At 34.5% G+C, this 15,996-nt stretch overlaps 1 protein-coding gene across 1 annotated transcript in view; it reads left to right on the top strand.

Annotated features, from left to right (window-relative positions):
- LOC104074194 (neurobeachin-like) overlaps nucleotides 1-15,996 on the top strand; it is a gene marked incomplete at both ends in the record, with an annotated part of 49,225 nt that overhangs the window by 15,189 nt on the left and 18,040 nt on the right. The window contains 2 exons of the mRNA XM_009574245.1: nucleotides 7,229-7,348; nucleotides 13,758-13,904. Coding sequence (XP_009572540.1) covers nucleotides 7,229-7,348; nucleotides 13,758-13,904 — 267 coding nt within the window. The remainder of the gene's footprint in view (nucleotides 1-7,228; nucleotides 7,349-13,757; nucleotides 13,905-15,996) is intronic.

The following is a 15,996-nucleotide window of genomic DNA, read 5'->3' as shown; positions in this document are numbered from 1 at the left end:
TTTCATAGTAAATCTTGATTATTTCTCTAGATCATATTAGTGTTCATTTCTACTGTATGCCTAGTAGTCCTAGGAGAACAATGATTCTGCTGGCTTCAATATTTCAGTTAGTTGACTGAAGCATTGACTTTTCCATACAGCGAGCATTATGTGTTTGTCGTTGATAGCAGCCTTGTATATATTTTGCTGTGAAGCTCATTTCTTTTTTATGGCCTTAGAATTTGTACATTGAATTTCAGTGCTTGTTTTCCTTTGAGAAACCAATCTCTTGGAGAGGGAATGCCATTGTTCACGCATCAAATTTATGTTCTACTATTTTTCTTGGTATATATTTGTGATTCAAAATCACTGATTCTAATTCTGTCATGGAGCTTTGAGGTCATGTGTGTTTTTTTAAAACATAGAAATGTCTTTTTCTAGCATATTACTCGGGGATGTATAAAGCCTTATAAACACATATCTGCTGAGTGTATTGAAATAAATCAATTCTGTTTTGCAGATTATATTTAATTTTATAGCCAGAAAAGAGTTTTGATGACAGTTCGGTTTTCTTTTAAAGTAGCACATCTGATGCTACTGATAAACACTCAACCTAGGAAAATGTAATTGTTAACTTTTGGAGTATGTTATTGATAACTAGCTTTTGGGATCTAGCTGATAATTTCTTTACTTGCTGATGTAAAGTCTTTACAGGTGTTGAAGTCTTTACAGTCTTTCATATTTCAGCAAGATATTCTTTAATAATTTTTATTATGAATTACTAGTTTCCTTCCATCCCTGGAAAATTTTAGCTCTTGCTATTCTACTTAAAATAGTTAACTCTGAAATATTAGTACATACATATCTCACTATATGAATATCAGTTTCAAATCATAATCTGCTGATCTGTGGAAGTATGTCCAAATATAACTTCATGCCAGTTTTATATTTCTCAGAGATCATGCTTCATACACTTTGGTTCATATGTCAGATTTAGAAAAAATCTTCTAGAATATATTTGCAAGTGGTTTCACATGATATTTTTTTTCCATTAATAACTTGTGTGAAAGAAAACCTGTCAAATACAATTCCTGGCTCTAACAAGTCAAAACATACCCTGTTTAACATGTAGATTGATTTTCTTCATGTTATTTAGGTATTACATTGGTTCCACTGTGCAAGCATTGAATGTGTAGATATGTATTCAAAAAATGTGTACCCATTTACAAAGCTTACTGTCCAAATGCTAACTTGAGAAGTGTGATTTTTGTCATCATATATACTATTTTCTCGCCATTTGCTTACAGATGTAGACATTTCAGCAATAGCTTTTGCCAGAAACATCATCCTCATGAAACTTCTGAATAAGTTTTTTTAAAAATTCTGTTGAATCACAATAAAATTATATATTTCAGCCACCTGGTCAAAAGCTTTATGTAGGCAGATCAGAAAGATACTATGTTCATGTGAAGATCTTCCCACTGTTAACTATGTCATATGACACCATTCACAGAATAATAGGTACTCTTAATTTAAAACTTTAAGATGTGTTAAGTGGCTACTTTAAGTTTTAATTAGTGTATTTTAACAACATTATAAAAGCAAATATTATAAAAATACATGGATAAATTTGGTCATCATATCCCCAAATAGAAAATGTGGCTGTAGTATAATAGACTGACTTCTCAACAGAGCTAAATTAGCTTTGGCAGTGTTGTGTTTAATATATCTATACTGCTTTTTGGGACTCCAAAGTGAAATTTTTGTGTATTAGTAACCCCCAGTAATTTTCATTCCCTTGAGTTCCAGCCTCAGCGTCAATCCTTGTAAAAGTATGAACAGGAAAGCACTGTAGTCGAGAGCAAAGAGCGTTTTTTTGGTGTTTCTAATCCTGAACACCTTTACTAATTGAAATAAGTGCCACACTTTGGAAATACTTAGTGTGTGATGCCTCATCTCTCTGATTGTACTGTGCTATGAGTAGGAATATGACTTACTCAGCAGTGGGTGATTAAGCTTGAAAGATTTCAGCAGTATAAAAAATTGACAGGCTGTTATCTAAGTGTCTTTAAGTACTGCCTAAGGAAGCTCTTGTTATAGCAGAGAGGCATGGGCTTGGTGCATTTTTGAGAAAATTATATAGGGAAGGATACTGTAGCATGAACTTAGAAGAAAATTGTGTTACTGACATCGAAAACAAAAAAAAAAAGGGGGTTGGGAATTTTTCAACTAAAAGTTGGAGAAAAATTGTGTGTGAGATTATACAACTTCGTTTGGTTCATTGTGTAGAAGTAAAGTCCTGAAAACCATGTCCTCAGGTACAGAATAGGAGAGAAATCAACAAAATGCCTGTACTACATCAGCAAAGAACATTCACATAAATGAGACATAGGTAATAGGAAATTATGAGACAGACATATATGCTTGTTTCTACATATTTAAAAAATAAAAGAGAAATTGGAATGTCTATTTTAAATGAGGTTATTGACATAATAGAAGTATCAGAAGCTTTATTGTTTTGACCATCAGTGGGCACTCATTTCAAATTGTACGTACAGTTACGAGGGACAGTGGGGCAGGTCTTGCCAATAGAGTAGCGATGCCCTGTATTAAAGACTTAACCTAATCAGATAAATAAGTTAATTGTAACAATAAATAACGGAGTTTCTGTGCACTGAAGATCAGTATCTAAGTAGGAAAACTGTACTGTTCAGGTTAAATTGTTAGCCACATGATAAGAGTGATTATAGCATCTGTGATGAACTGGGGAAGATCAGAAAGCATACTAATATAAAAAAGCTTACATTACTTTGCTGTAAACTGGGTGGCATCTTACTGGGATGAAGGTTCAAACTTCTAAATACCAGAAGCATTTGGATTTATTTCTTTTTGAAACTTTTAGAGAGCTCAGAGGTTGACTCTTGCTTGACTTTGTCTTGAAAGATGGAGAATATGCTTGGATATGCAGGATTTGCTATTTTTATTTTTAAAGGAACTGCAAAAAACTACCTTCACTTCTTAAAAAAAAAAAAAAGAAGAGGAGCAGTTAAAAGATGGAGGTGTTTGATAGTGCTAAAGAAATTGCTTAAATGCAAAGATACAAAAGGCTAAGAGCAAATATACCATTAGTCCAAAAAATCTAGGAGAAAGTTTAAAAGCTTCACACAATGTACCTAAGCACAGATAAATAGCAAAGTAGAGACCATTGTAAGTAAAAAGAAGTTGTTCAGAAAGTGGAAGTTGTATCAAAATGAAGAATACTTAGAAAAGTATAAGTTATAGCAAATTATATGTAAAATGATAAGACAATTCAATTTTTTTTTCCAGTCCATAGGGGAAATTAGATGACTAAGGCTTAATAGGAGCTCTTGAAGAATATAGTATCATAACAAAAAAGCTAAATGAATTAATTGCATCATTGTTTACTACAGGAAGAGTCAATGGGGGTGAGTCAGAGGAAGTGTCTCAAATTGAAATGTCAGTAGAAGAGGTATAGAAATCAATATAAGAGATAGTAATTATTTGCCAGGACCTTACAGTAGGCACCCACAAGTTCCAAAGAAATTTAAAGATGAAATTTGCCAAACTTTTAATTATGGTGTATAATCTATTTTATCAAACAAATGGGTGATGGAAAATTATACAAATTTTAGAAGAAGGCTTTGCTGATATTTAGAATTACATATTATCATGCCTGATTCCTGAACCATCAAAATGGGGATGAAGCTAGAAGAATGCAAAGGAAGGATTAGAAAACACACAGATAAACATAGTGGGGACAAAGCAATGCAATATTGCACTGGAGGTCTTGTCCCCCACTTCTGTGGATATTTTTGAAAGATTCTGCATAAGAACAGGTTTGTGAGCCAGCTAATACATGCTATGTGGATTCCCCAAGAACTTTAGGCATTATACTGCTCTGAAAGCCTTGAAGAAATTATGCTATCAGGCGATAAGAGAATTTATATTCGTTAAAACACAGGGATGGAAGAATATGAATCAAGTGAGCAAACAGGAATCTCAGAAGAAGGCGATAAGAATGCATTATGGACTTAACTCAGTGGAGTTTGTCATCCTCTATTTTAGGAACTAGCTTTGAAAACCTTTGTTATTCATTTTATCTAGATTGATATTAGTGACAAAATATGACACAAAGAGTAAACCATTTTTTTAATACTTGAATACTTCCCTGGCTAAAAAGAAATTACAGTTTAAGATCTAAATTTAGTTATTTCAAGTGCAGGAGGCAAAAGAGCAATTTTTTTTACTGGATTACTTATGATAACGAGCTGGGATAGACTCTATGTGCATGCAGGTGTGTGTATGCATGTGTGTTCAAGTAAAGAAAAGCTCGATGTTTTTCGTAGAGCTTACCTTGTGGGTCAGAGTAACAGACATAGGTAGTGCTCTGACATAGCAACAGTGCTAAAGATTCAAAAAAGTTGCATGGAAGAAAGGAGACTTGGACTAAAAGAAGCTGCATGTGCATGAATGGGGGTTAACATGGGGAAACAAAGAGATTATAAAAAGTAGATTATATCATTTTCCTAAAGTTTGACATGGACACCAAAGCTCTCCCATGATAACATTGCTCATTTTAGTTTGTAGGCTCTGTGGACAGTGTTTCAACAAAAGTAATGAACTATTTATTTCCAAATGAATGAGTCATCTATTAAGCTTAAGCTTACACACAGGGACAGTCTTACAAGCTGGGATGTTGTCAGAATTGCTCTCAAAGTACTGTAAAAGAAAAATCACAGATAGAAGATAAATGGATAGAACGTGGGGCTTATGGTTGTCAGCTGATTTCTGCTACAAAAGTATCAGAACTGGAAATATGAATAAATAGTTATAAAAGGTACAACTTTGAATAGTGCTATTACAAAGAACACTGCTGTTGCCATGAAAGTATTTAAAATCATCATCACTTAGTGGAGGTTTTTGGTAAATTAACCTTTGAAGAAAGAGGACAAGGGAATTTTTCTTCTGAGAGATTTATGTTAGGTGGTGTGGAAGCTTTGGAAAAGAAGCGTTGGTGAAAGCAGAGCTCTAGTCATGCGGTTTGCACTTAGTTTCTGATTAGCATAGTCACTAGTTAAGCTTCTAGACTTTGAGTTATGAATATGTTGTTGAATTTATGGTGGGTGTTCCTTTCTGAAGTAGAATCTGCCTACAATATGGGGAACAACACTTGCATATTGAGTTGTTGGTTTGTTTTTTGATTTTTTTATTGGTGGGGTGGGCAGTGGCCTACAAAAAATACTTTGTTCATGGTTGCATGAAAAAAAAAATTAGACTGGCCACATGTGACTTCAGAAGCCAAAGCTGTAGCAGTACGTCCTTAATCTAGTATTGCCCAATAAATCTGTTTATTTGGATATGCAAGAAGTGAGATACTCTTACGTACTGTTGTATGATTGGTAGGGTTTTCCCCCCTTCTGTTAACTGTAGGTTTTAAGGAGGGAAAAATGAAAATATATTTTTAAAGACCTTGAAACATGTGGGAAAATATGTGTATTCTTATATATACAGATATTGTAGATACGTAACAGAATACAGCTCAATTCGAGGACTACTGCAACAATTATTGTCAAAATGTATTTTGCTGAATGCTTTTTCAATTTGTAATTCTGTGCTGTGTCTGATTTCAAAGTCAACATGTGAAAACTTTTTGCTTTTTTTTTCTCTGATACAGAGAGGCAGATTTTTATATTAGTAGGCTCTGTATCTACTTACCCCAGCTCAGGGAGAGAGTCATCAAGTGACTTATTCAAATAATGCCCTGAGGGGTGCAGAAGTTCTCTGCTTTGAAAAAAAGAGACTTAGCTGAATATAGAAATCAGAAGATAATAATTGAAACAGATACCAAGAAAGAGAAGACAAATAAATTGTAAATTACTATTCCAAATTATTAAAATATGAAATGATGTTTTCAAAGCAGATGAGCTGACTTTTTCACAGAATCAATAAGATTGGAAAGAGATGTGTTGAGACAGTCTAGTCTCACCCCCTGTTCAAAGAAGGGACACCTAGATCAGGTTGCTCTGGATGTTGTCCGGTCAGGTTTTGAATATCACCAAGCAAGGAGACTCCACAGTTTCTCTGAGCAACCTGTGCTAGTGTTTGACTATACTTACTGCTTACTACCACCCTTCTTACATATGTTTAAATGGAGTTTCCTGTATTTCAATTTGTGCCCATTGCCTCTTGTCTTGTCACTGGATACTAGTGAGAAGTCTCTGGCTCCATCTTCTTTATCCCCTGCCCATCAAATATTTATACACATGGATAAGATCCCCCTGAGCCTTCTCCTTTAGTCTTCTCCAGACTAAATAGACCCATATGTCAGCCTCTCCTCATGTGTCAGAGGCTTCAATCACTTAATCATCATTGTGGCCCTTTCTGGACTTTCTCCAGTATGTCCATTTTCATCTGGTTTGTATATATTTTGAAATAATACAGACACCCATTATAGTTAAGTATGAGTTGATTTGCAGATCTTAAAGATTAAATTTCCATTCTTAGTCTTAGATGAGTTTAAAGGTTCGGTTTTAAAAGAAACTTAAGGCTTTCTCCTTGGACTTATTCATTATGGACATAATGATTCCTGTTGAACAGATTATTTGAAAGATCACCATAGTTGTACTTGGAAGCATTTTACTGTGATGTTTTCTCTGTTTGATTATATAATGCATTTTTAATGATATAACAGTTGTCCACAAATGGGTGGAATAGTGAAGAATAGAGGAAGAAAATATGAAGCAATCAGGATGACGTCTTAAACTGGGGTGTAAAATTTGCTGTTGCAAATTTTTTCCTTTTGTTTAATAATTTCTGACAGAGAGCTATGATGAAAAGGCAGAGATATGTGATATGAACTTGTTAAGGTAAGTGCACGTAGAACTGGATTTCCCATCAGAACTCAATTGTGTTTTGTGTTACAGTATAGTGTTTAAATTAAATTACACTTTCAGGAATGGAAGTGTATTCAACTTTTTAATTCTATGTATGCATTTCTGGCTCTAATCCCATAAAGAGATGCAGGTAGGTACATCATTACATTTAGGCACAGTTCTACTGACTGGACTTGAATTTCCACCGACTTCACTTTTAATTTTACAAGTTTGCAAGGATTCATCTGTTTGTATAACTTTACGAGACTGGTCACTTATTTTTGATGCCATTCATTAACTTTACGTTTTATAGCACAAAAACTGCCACTATATACTGATTTTCCGTTTCTTTCCAGTGGTACATGATAAGCATTGTACACATCTATAATCGATGGAGAAACAGTGAAATACGATGTTACGTGAATGGTCAGCTGGTATCCTACGGTGACATGGCCTGGCATGTTAACACAAATGATGTAAGATTTTATTTTTTTCCTTTCTCATAGCTTTTCATTTTAAAGTAAATTGAAAAAGAAAACAAAGTACTATATTTGTTTTCTCTAGATCTTTGCAAATTTTCTGTCTTTTTTTAACTTTCTCCTTTAATCTATCTTCCTTAGTTATGTACTTAATAAAATGTAATATTATTGATTTTTTGTATTAATATTTTTTAGAATATTGGGGATTTTGGGGGGCTGTATTTTGCATGGCTATTTTAATGAAATTTTCAGAGATTTTGTTTGGAGAGACTTAATATGTGGTACTGTATAGAGGACACTGATAACAATGGATTAATACTTAGATTTTTTCATAGGAAAATGTGGTAGAGTTACAGATTTTACAGATTTAGCTTGAGAAAAGTCTGTAAGAAAAACTGATTCATTCTGCCAAATGACTATCCATACTGCCAATGTATACAAAAGTACTCATTTTTGTATCACATTAAGTTCTGTGTTGGATTCAAGAGGAGATATTTGTTAATAGTTAAAAGATTTCTATGCTTTTTGTGTTACTGAACATTAAATTTTAAGTAGGTTTTCTAATTGCAGCAGAACTGAGTACCCTGGACTATGATCAGAGTCATATTGTTTTAAGCACTGTATAAGTATAGTAAGAGATCATTTCTTCTATGCAGAGTTTACAGTTCTAAACCAACAAGACAGAGAGACAAAAAGTAAAAGCTAGAAAACAGAAGCATGGAGAAGTATCAAGAGATTTATAGTATTATGAAAACTCTGAAGTCTTACATCTGTCTCCCAGTAACAAGTATATTTTGCCTTTTATTATTTGACTTGACATTATTAAATAGGCAGCTGACCAATATTAAAAATGCTGTGCTAAGTTTTAAAGTATTAATATTTAGTTAATATTATTAGCAAGTACAAATTAATTGCTACAAAATTTCATCCCTGAAATACTGAGCAATTTTCTTGGGTAGTAAACTTTTACAGAGAGATGTCCTCACTTATTGACCATCCAAACCAGTTAAAAGATATTGAGAGACGTACAGTTGCGTAGCATTAGTCAGCTCAGAGCAAAGACACAGCAATCTTGCATCTGCTTGTCCCACAAGCATAAACCAGTCATTTTTACCTGGAGAAGATTGCATGTATACCTGTAAATACACCTGTATGTATTAATGGGACTGAGTTCAAATTAACAGTATATTCTTACCGGAAATGCATCCATTTTCATATTTTTTTATATTTAAATTCTTTTAATGAAATCTATGTAAGTTTCAACAATTTTTTTGTGCTCTCTTTTTGTACCTTCTACTTTGGAAGGCTTGAGAATCTATACCTAATGGTGCAGAAAATAGGCACTCTTCCTGGCCCAAAGTTTTGGATGGGGAAGGCAGACAGAATGATTCTCTTGTGCTCTGCCTTCAGCTAAAGCTATGCTAGACTTTCAGAGGTGCTTGATTCATCAGCTTGCTACACTTTTGTTATTTCTTATTTATAATATAATTCTCAGTTGTTTCTTACTGCCTGTAAAGGATAAGGAAGCTCTTTTATACTTAAGGAAATTAACTGTGTTTTGCTAAAATCTAGAGGCAAAGTTGAGTTTGAAAGGCAAAGTTTAAATATTGCATGTTAATTAAAGTAGGATGGTGTCGTGGTTTAACCTGGCAGGCAGCCAAATACCACGCAGCCGCTCACTCACTCCCCCCCAACCCCCCCGCGGGGGGGGGGGGGGAGACGCAGGGGGGGGAGAGAATCGGAAGGGTAAGAGTGAGAAAAACTCGTGAGTTGAGATAAAGACAGTTTAATAGAACAGAAAAAGGGAAAATGATAATGATAATGATACAATATACAAAATGAGTGATGCACAATGCAATTGCTCACCACCTGCGCTGACCGATAACCAAGCAGCAATCAGTACTTCCTGGATCACGCCTACCATTCATATACTGAGCATGACATCACATGGTATGGAATACCCCATTAGCCAGCTGAGCTGGCTGTCCTGATTATGTTCCCTCCCACCTTGTGTACCTAGCTCAGTCAGTAGGCATGGGAGCTGTCCTTGGACTAGGAGGGCACTTAGCAACAACTGAAAACATCAGTGTGTTATCAACATTGTCCTCATACTAAATCCAAAACACAGCACTAGGAAGAAATTTAACCCTATCCCAGCCGAAATCAGGACAGATGGCTCTGGTTGCCAAAGCTTCTGATCATCATTCTTTGTTTGCTTGGTAGCATTTCTGTTTGCAAGAAAAGGCAAGCCTTTCAGTTTTTGCAGAGCATGGTTTCTCCTTGGTAATATAAAAATTTTTGTGATAGGTGAGAATGCGATGATTGAAAAGCCAGCTGAGGTCTCAGAGAATCTGGGCTGAGTTACTAGTTATATGGTGTGGGGATCTGTAATCCTTAATGATAAATGCTTAGCAGGAAGAGCTGCTCCTTCTATTCATATTTTCTTCACAGTATTCCTTTCTAATTTCTCATGTTACAGAAGTACAATCTTTTCTTAAGGTCGGATTGGTTTACTAAGCTTTAGATGTTTTGACATAAGTCTTAAGTTTCTGCTAATGTTTTAATATAAGTCTTAAGTTTCTGCTAATGTTTTACTTTGTCCGCTGGAGTATATACTAAGTTATGAAAGACTCTAGTTGTGATTAGCGCTCTGTTTTTTAATAACAAAAATCTGTTATATCAGAAGTAGGAAATAGAATAGAAAGTAGGAGAAATTCAGGAAAGATGTATGTATGCAACTATGTAAAAGGCATAAAAAGGAAAATAGGGGAGTGCGTATGTAGGCTCCTTAGCACTATTATACATTAGCTAGGAAGAGAAGCTCTTGTTTTGACTGTATTAGAACTTTCTTGTTTCATATAAAGGTTGAGTTGTTAAAAGTATTCCCTTGAAAAGTCTTGAGCAATTACCCAGCTTATTTGTTAGCTTCTACCTTCTTACCCTTCCACTTGGATATAACTTTAGTCTCCTGGAAGATGACAAGAAAGTACCTTACCATAATAGCTTGAGGGGAAAAGAAAAAAAACTATGCAAGTCAGCCAATCATTCTTCTTTCTTTACATCATATATTGTGCATAACTATTTATGTAGATTACACCGTTGTGTAACAGTACAGGTTGCGAAAACAGATAGTGAAAACTGAGAAAAGAGCAGGAGTTGCATATTGTTGACTAAGTGCATCTTATCTTTTCAGTCTTTTCTTATACAAGAACATTATAGAGATGTAGTGTTTAAAACACTAAACATAATGAAGACAAGATTTTTCAGTTGGTCACTGTGTCAAAGCTACCACTGAACAAAATACAATATGATTAAATATTTTTTTTAGATTACTAAAAAATATTCATTAGATTTGCATTATTGAATTTAAGATTAAGGGACTAAAGTGAATTTTTTTTTTTTTTAAGCATAGATTTTGTCTTGGTAGAGACTGTGAATTTATTTTATTTTATTTTTTCTCAGATTGATCTTGCATTACAATTCTCTTATGTTTTTATGACATTTTTTTCAATATCTGACATTTACCTCTCATATCCAAACAAGAACTGAAGAATACCACAGTCTACAATTTTCCTATGTACCCTGGAAGACACTGAAGTAAAGATGCAGATGACAAAAAGGGTGAAAGTTTAAAAAGATGCTTTTTTTTTTCGTTTTTAATGATTTTTTTTCTTGTATTTCTTCTAATTCATTCTTATTTATACACAGCCATGAAGTCACTGGGTTCTTAACTGTTTCTGTAATATGGGCAGCAAGATATAGGATATTACATGAAGTAGTCATTAAGGCTACACATCGGTATTCTTCACAAATGTATGTTGTCTTAATAGACGTGTTTTCGTTTAGGGGTTTGCAAAATGTGTCATCTATGCAAAACTCTAAATCACTCAAACCTTCTTTAAGATTTTTCATTTTATTGAGGGGACCTCCATGTATTAAAAATGTTGCACAATGTTCACGCCAAATGTTAGAGGGAAGATATGAGTGTGGATGAAAAAGGGGAAGATACTGTAAACTTCTTTGTGTAGTTGTTTCTATTGTGAATGCTGCTGTTACACTGTTTCCATAGAGCCATTTTTGGCTCCGACTTCATTATTACTATTTAATGAAGTATAAAACCATAGCAATGCTGAGATTCATTGGTTAGGGTGCTACACAAGATACAGTAGCTAGTGGTAAATAACTCATTGAGTTTATATTCCAAGGAGTAAATATAGTTAGAGATTATGACAAAAAGATGAAGTGAAATGCATGGCAGGGTATAACATAGTCAAATGTGTGCAATTGCTAGCTGGTCAGTAGTCATGATCAGCTCCATATGCCTTATGGAGTTACTTATAAGAGATCAAATACACTTTGAGGTGGAAGTTAAATTGGAGGAGTTTGGCTATTACAGCTGTTAGATTAGGAATTTTCCCCCGTTACGGGAAGTAACATGAGAGAAAGCATAAAACTTCTCTTCAAGGTGTAGAATATGGGGATACTGGTGGAAGATTTTTGTTCAGATAGCTGGATGAAGATAAACTTGATGATGTCCTGACGTCTTTCACAGAACTTTGCATTTCTGTTGTAGGATAAGGAAACTGTAGAAGGATTTAAAAAGTTGAAGTGATGAAAAGCCAACAGGTTGATGACATCAGTAGCACTTGGGCTGCATTTGAAAGAAGGCTTATAAGCATCAAGAATATTAAGGATAAAGTTATGTCCTTAAGTAACAAGGTTCATAAGTCCCAAGAGTTTAATTTTTTCTGTAAATAAAATAGGAGGATTTGGACCAAGGCACTGAAAGAAGCAGATCTGTCTGTCATCTCATCTTGGGATCATTAATGACATACTACCAGGGATGTACAGAAATAGGCAAACAAACTTGCATCAGTTGGTGCGCGTCAGGTTTAAACTGTGGAAATGTGAGATAGTTGGAGAAAGACCAAATGAGCTATGAATATTGGGTGCTAGTTTGTAAATAAATAAATCAGTAAATCAGGTTTATGGATTGTTTGGAACAGAAGTGAATAAAAATTACCAGAAGATCAGGAGTTAGCCCTCCCCTCCAATTAAAAATAATGGAAACACCTAATCCAGATGAAGCATGAGAAAATGGGAAAGTGTAATCTGGTAAGAATGAAAAAGTTTTTTAGTTTTGTCCAAAAAACTTATAAAAAAATTTAGAAATTCCAAGGGAAAAAAATTAGGTATTTGGTCAAAAAGAGGATAAATCAGAGATAAAATCCTGGATACTTCTTATCTCACCTCACTGCAAAGCTGAGCTCCAAATCTTTGACTTCCTCCTAAGTCTTTAGACAGAGTCCCCTTTTCCATGTTAATAGCTTATCCACCTAGGCCAGTTGCTGTAGAGTTCACCATATTTGATTCCATTCTCCAGACTGACAAAAGTTTTTCTTAGCGTAAAACTCAGCAGCCAAGCAAGATGAAAAAGCAGGCTTCCTAATGCAGATTCTGTTGGTTTGCTGATTCAGATCAAAAAGTGAGGCCTGATCCTTGTTTCCATTAAATAAAGTACATGTGACTCAGGAAGCTGAGAGAATAGCCTTGCAAAAGATCCTTGTGCTTCCTGTTGTCCTCTTGTGCTGCATCTTGTTTTCCAGTTCCCCAGATCTTTATTCTAGACAGTTAAGTTCTAAACTTTGTTTCGTCTGAAAGCCTTTTTTCTTGGAAGCACCAGAAGAACTTAACCTAATTGTTGCAAAATAAATTTAAATTGGAAAAAAAAAAAGCCACAAAAAACTACTTCAAATCTGAAATAATAGGGAACGGACAGATAGAGAACTGCAGAAGGTCTTTGTGCAGAAGGATAGTTTTTGGAAGGAGGAATGGAAAATAACAACTCTTGTGACTGTGGAAGAAGACAGAAAAGGAGTTTAAGGTCAAACCAAATCATTATAGACTGTGGTCATAGAGGAAATCTGTGCACCAGTTGCAAACTAGAAAAAATAGTATTTGTTTTTTTCTGCTAGAGATGTTTATCTCTGTTAGCACAACAGTGAAAGAGCAGCACCTGTTCTCCTGTTTTAGCAGTGGGAGTTCTGATTATAGTTACAAGGAACTTAAAGGCTTCCATATTTCCTAGAAGGCAATAGGGAAGGTTATTTGGTACTTGAATGTACTGTTCTAATTTTCTTTGCTGTATGTTGAATAGTTAATAAAAAACAAATCCTAGCAGCCAGTCATAACAACATTGTAATACTGACCTGTAAAACAATTAATGCTACGATATTCAAAATGAAGTTCACTAAAGGGAATCAGGTAGTGAAGTAATAAATGATTGATTTATTTTCTTAATTACAGTCTCCCTTTATTTTTTGGCTTCCATAGCTGTACATGGATATTATTTCATTGTATAGTTTGTATGACTAAACTTCATTAACATTACCTCTTTCTGATACAGAGCTATGATAAATGTTTTCTTGGCTCTTCGGAGACTGCCGATGCTAATAGAGTGTTCTGTGGCCAGCTTGGAGCAGTATATGTATTCACTGAAGCACTCAACCCAGCACAGATTTTTGCAATACATCAGTTAGGACCTGGATATAAGGTAATAATGGATCTTAGAAAATGTAAAACTGGAACAAGAAAATAATTGATAGATATAGTTGGAAGATATGTATGCATGTAGATATTCCTCTTAGGATCATGTAGAGCTATGTGATTTGTTTTCAGCAAAAGAAGAATATTTCTTCAAGTATCCTAACTAACCTTAATTTCCACGAGCTTTTTGAAAGATGCAAATTATTTCTTTAAAGCATGGCTGAAACATGTTTGTATTTGAAATTTATGACTTTGGGTCGTAATCAGATTAGGGCAATTTTGTATTTGGTGTACTGAATACCAAGGGAATAACTTTCTTCCTCTACTGTTTGTGTTTAAAACCTGAGACAGATTAACATTCAACAAGGTGTATTAAACCAATTCTGTTCAAATGCACGGTTTCAAACAGTTCTGCTGAAGTAAAAGTTGAGCTTTTTACTCATGCTTTGCCAGTAACATTTAGGGGACAGTTTGGACAAATTAATGGTGCATGCATAAACTTGGATAACTAGTATGAACACTCACTTATGTCTTGGAATGGCTGTGTATAGTATTATTTCGTCAAGAAAAACAATGCAGATACTTTGCAGAAATCTGTAGAAACTGCCTAGTGGAGAAGGCTTGAAAATGAATTGAATCCCAGCTAAACACTATTGAATTTCTACCAAATCTTTTTCTGATTTGTGAAATTTGCAGTATCATCTGGAGTAGACTTTCAGTTTTTTAGTATATCATCATACAATCTGAAAATAAAAACTTTAAAAAATAACAAGTAAAAAATCAACATTTAGATTCTAATAATATTAATTTGGTGTGCTGAAAATGATTGCTCTAAATCATTTGATGACAGCTAACACTTGAATGGCAATGACAGTTAAAAATATCTTTTACAGTAAGTATGTAGTGTGAATAGCCAAATATATGTCAAGGTTAGTTGGAGAAGAGGAAGTCTATTGCATACGGTTGATGGTTAAAACCTGCCTTGAAACTAAAAATGTTCAGTCAAGAGAAGTGTATCACCTGTGCAAACAAGGAGTACTTTATTCCAAACTTAATACTGTATTTTGTTTGAACAAATATGTCTGCAAATGTTTTTTTGGTCATACAAAAGAAAGTAATGTAACCTTATACTATTTAATCATAAGTGTAGTAAATCTTTATGAATTTATTAAGTTCCTGGATTTGCAGCAGCATACTGAAGTGATATCAAATAGGAATAATGCTTTCATTTGTTTCAAGAAGTGAAAATTATTGTGTAATATTTTGTGAGTGTGGAAGGGGTCCATAAGGCACACACGCTTTCACACTAAATGACGTATCCAGTAGTTACTGCACTAACCTTATTACAGTGTTGTCAAATTACCTTGCTTGATTCATAGGCTTCCCTTAAACTATATTTCTTCATACCTGTAGCTTTTTACTAATTTTTGTAAAGTGTCAGTTAGATGAAATTTAATACTTTGGGATATTCTTCTTTGGTATATCGTGTTTTTAGGTTTAGGTCGTGTTCCCGGCACAGTTAATGACTCCTTCCTCCCTAAAGTAGTTTCCTTCCTTGTCTAAGAAGCTGAAAGTGTATTTTACTAATAGCAGTTAAAAAGAGCAGGTTCCTAGAGCAGGACCCTAGAAAAAACACAATTTCTTTCTTTAACTTCCTTATTTCCAAAAAATAAGACAAAACAGAACCCTTTTTTCTCACCTTCTTCCAACCCAAGATCCATCCACAACCAAAAAAAGGAGCCATGTCCTGTAATTTAGAGATCTCGGGACACTGGTTGTGGCTTTCACTCAAAGCTTGCCTCTTTCATGTCTCAGTTAAGTTTATTTCTGTAAATTCTTTCAGATTCTGTGCAGGTGCAAAGGCCCACCAGTTCAGAACACTTCAGTATGGTATTTCATAGTCCAAGGGAGCCTCAATTGACACGTAGCTTGAATTGCTGGACGTTAGAGATCACATTCTTGCTCTTGCCTAACTTGCTGTATCCCAGCTGAAACCAGGACACATTCACCCCATTTTGCTACTGTACGTTCAGCAATCATACATAAAATACTATCTTGTTCTATATAATTGGCTTAAGCAAATTTGAATTTTCAAGAGT

Source organism: Fulmarus glacialis, unplaced genomic scaffold, assembly GCF_000690835.1.
Source record: "Fulmarus glacialis isolate BGI_N327 unplaced genomic scaffold, ASM69083v1 scaffold10543, whole genome shotgun sequence".
NCBI lineage: Eukaryota > Metazoa > Chordata > Aves > Procellariiformes > Procellariidae > Fulmarus > Fulmarus glacialis.
This window is presented reverse-complemented; position numbering and strand designations above follow the sequence as displayed.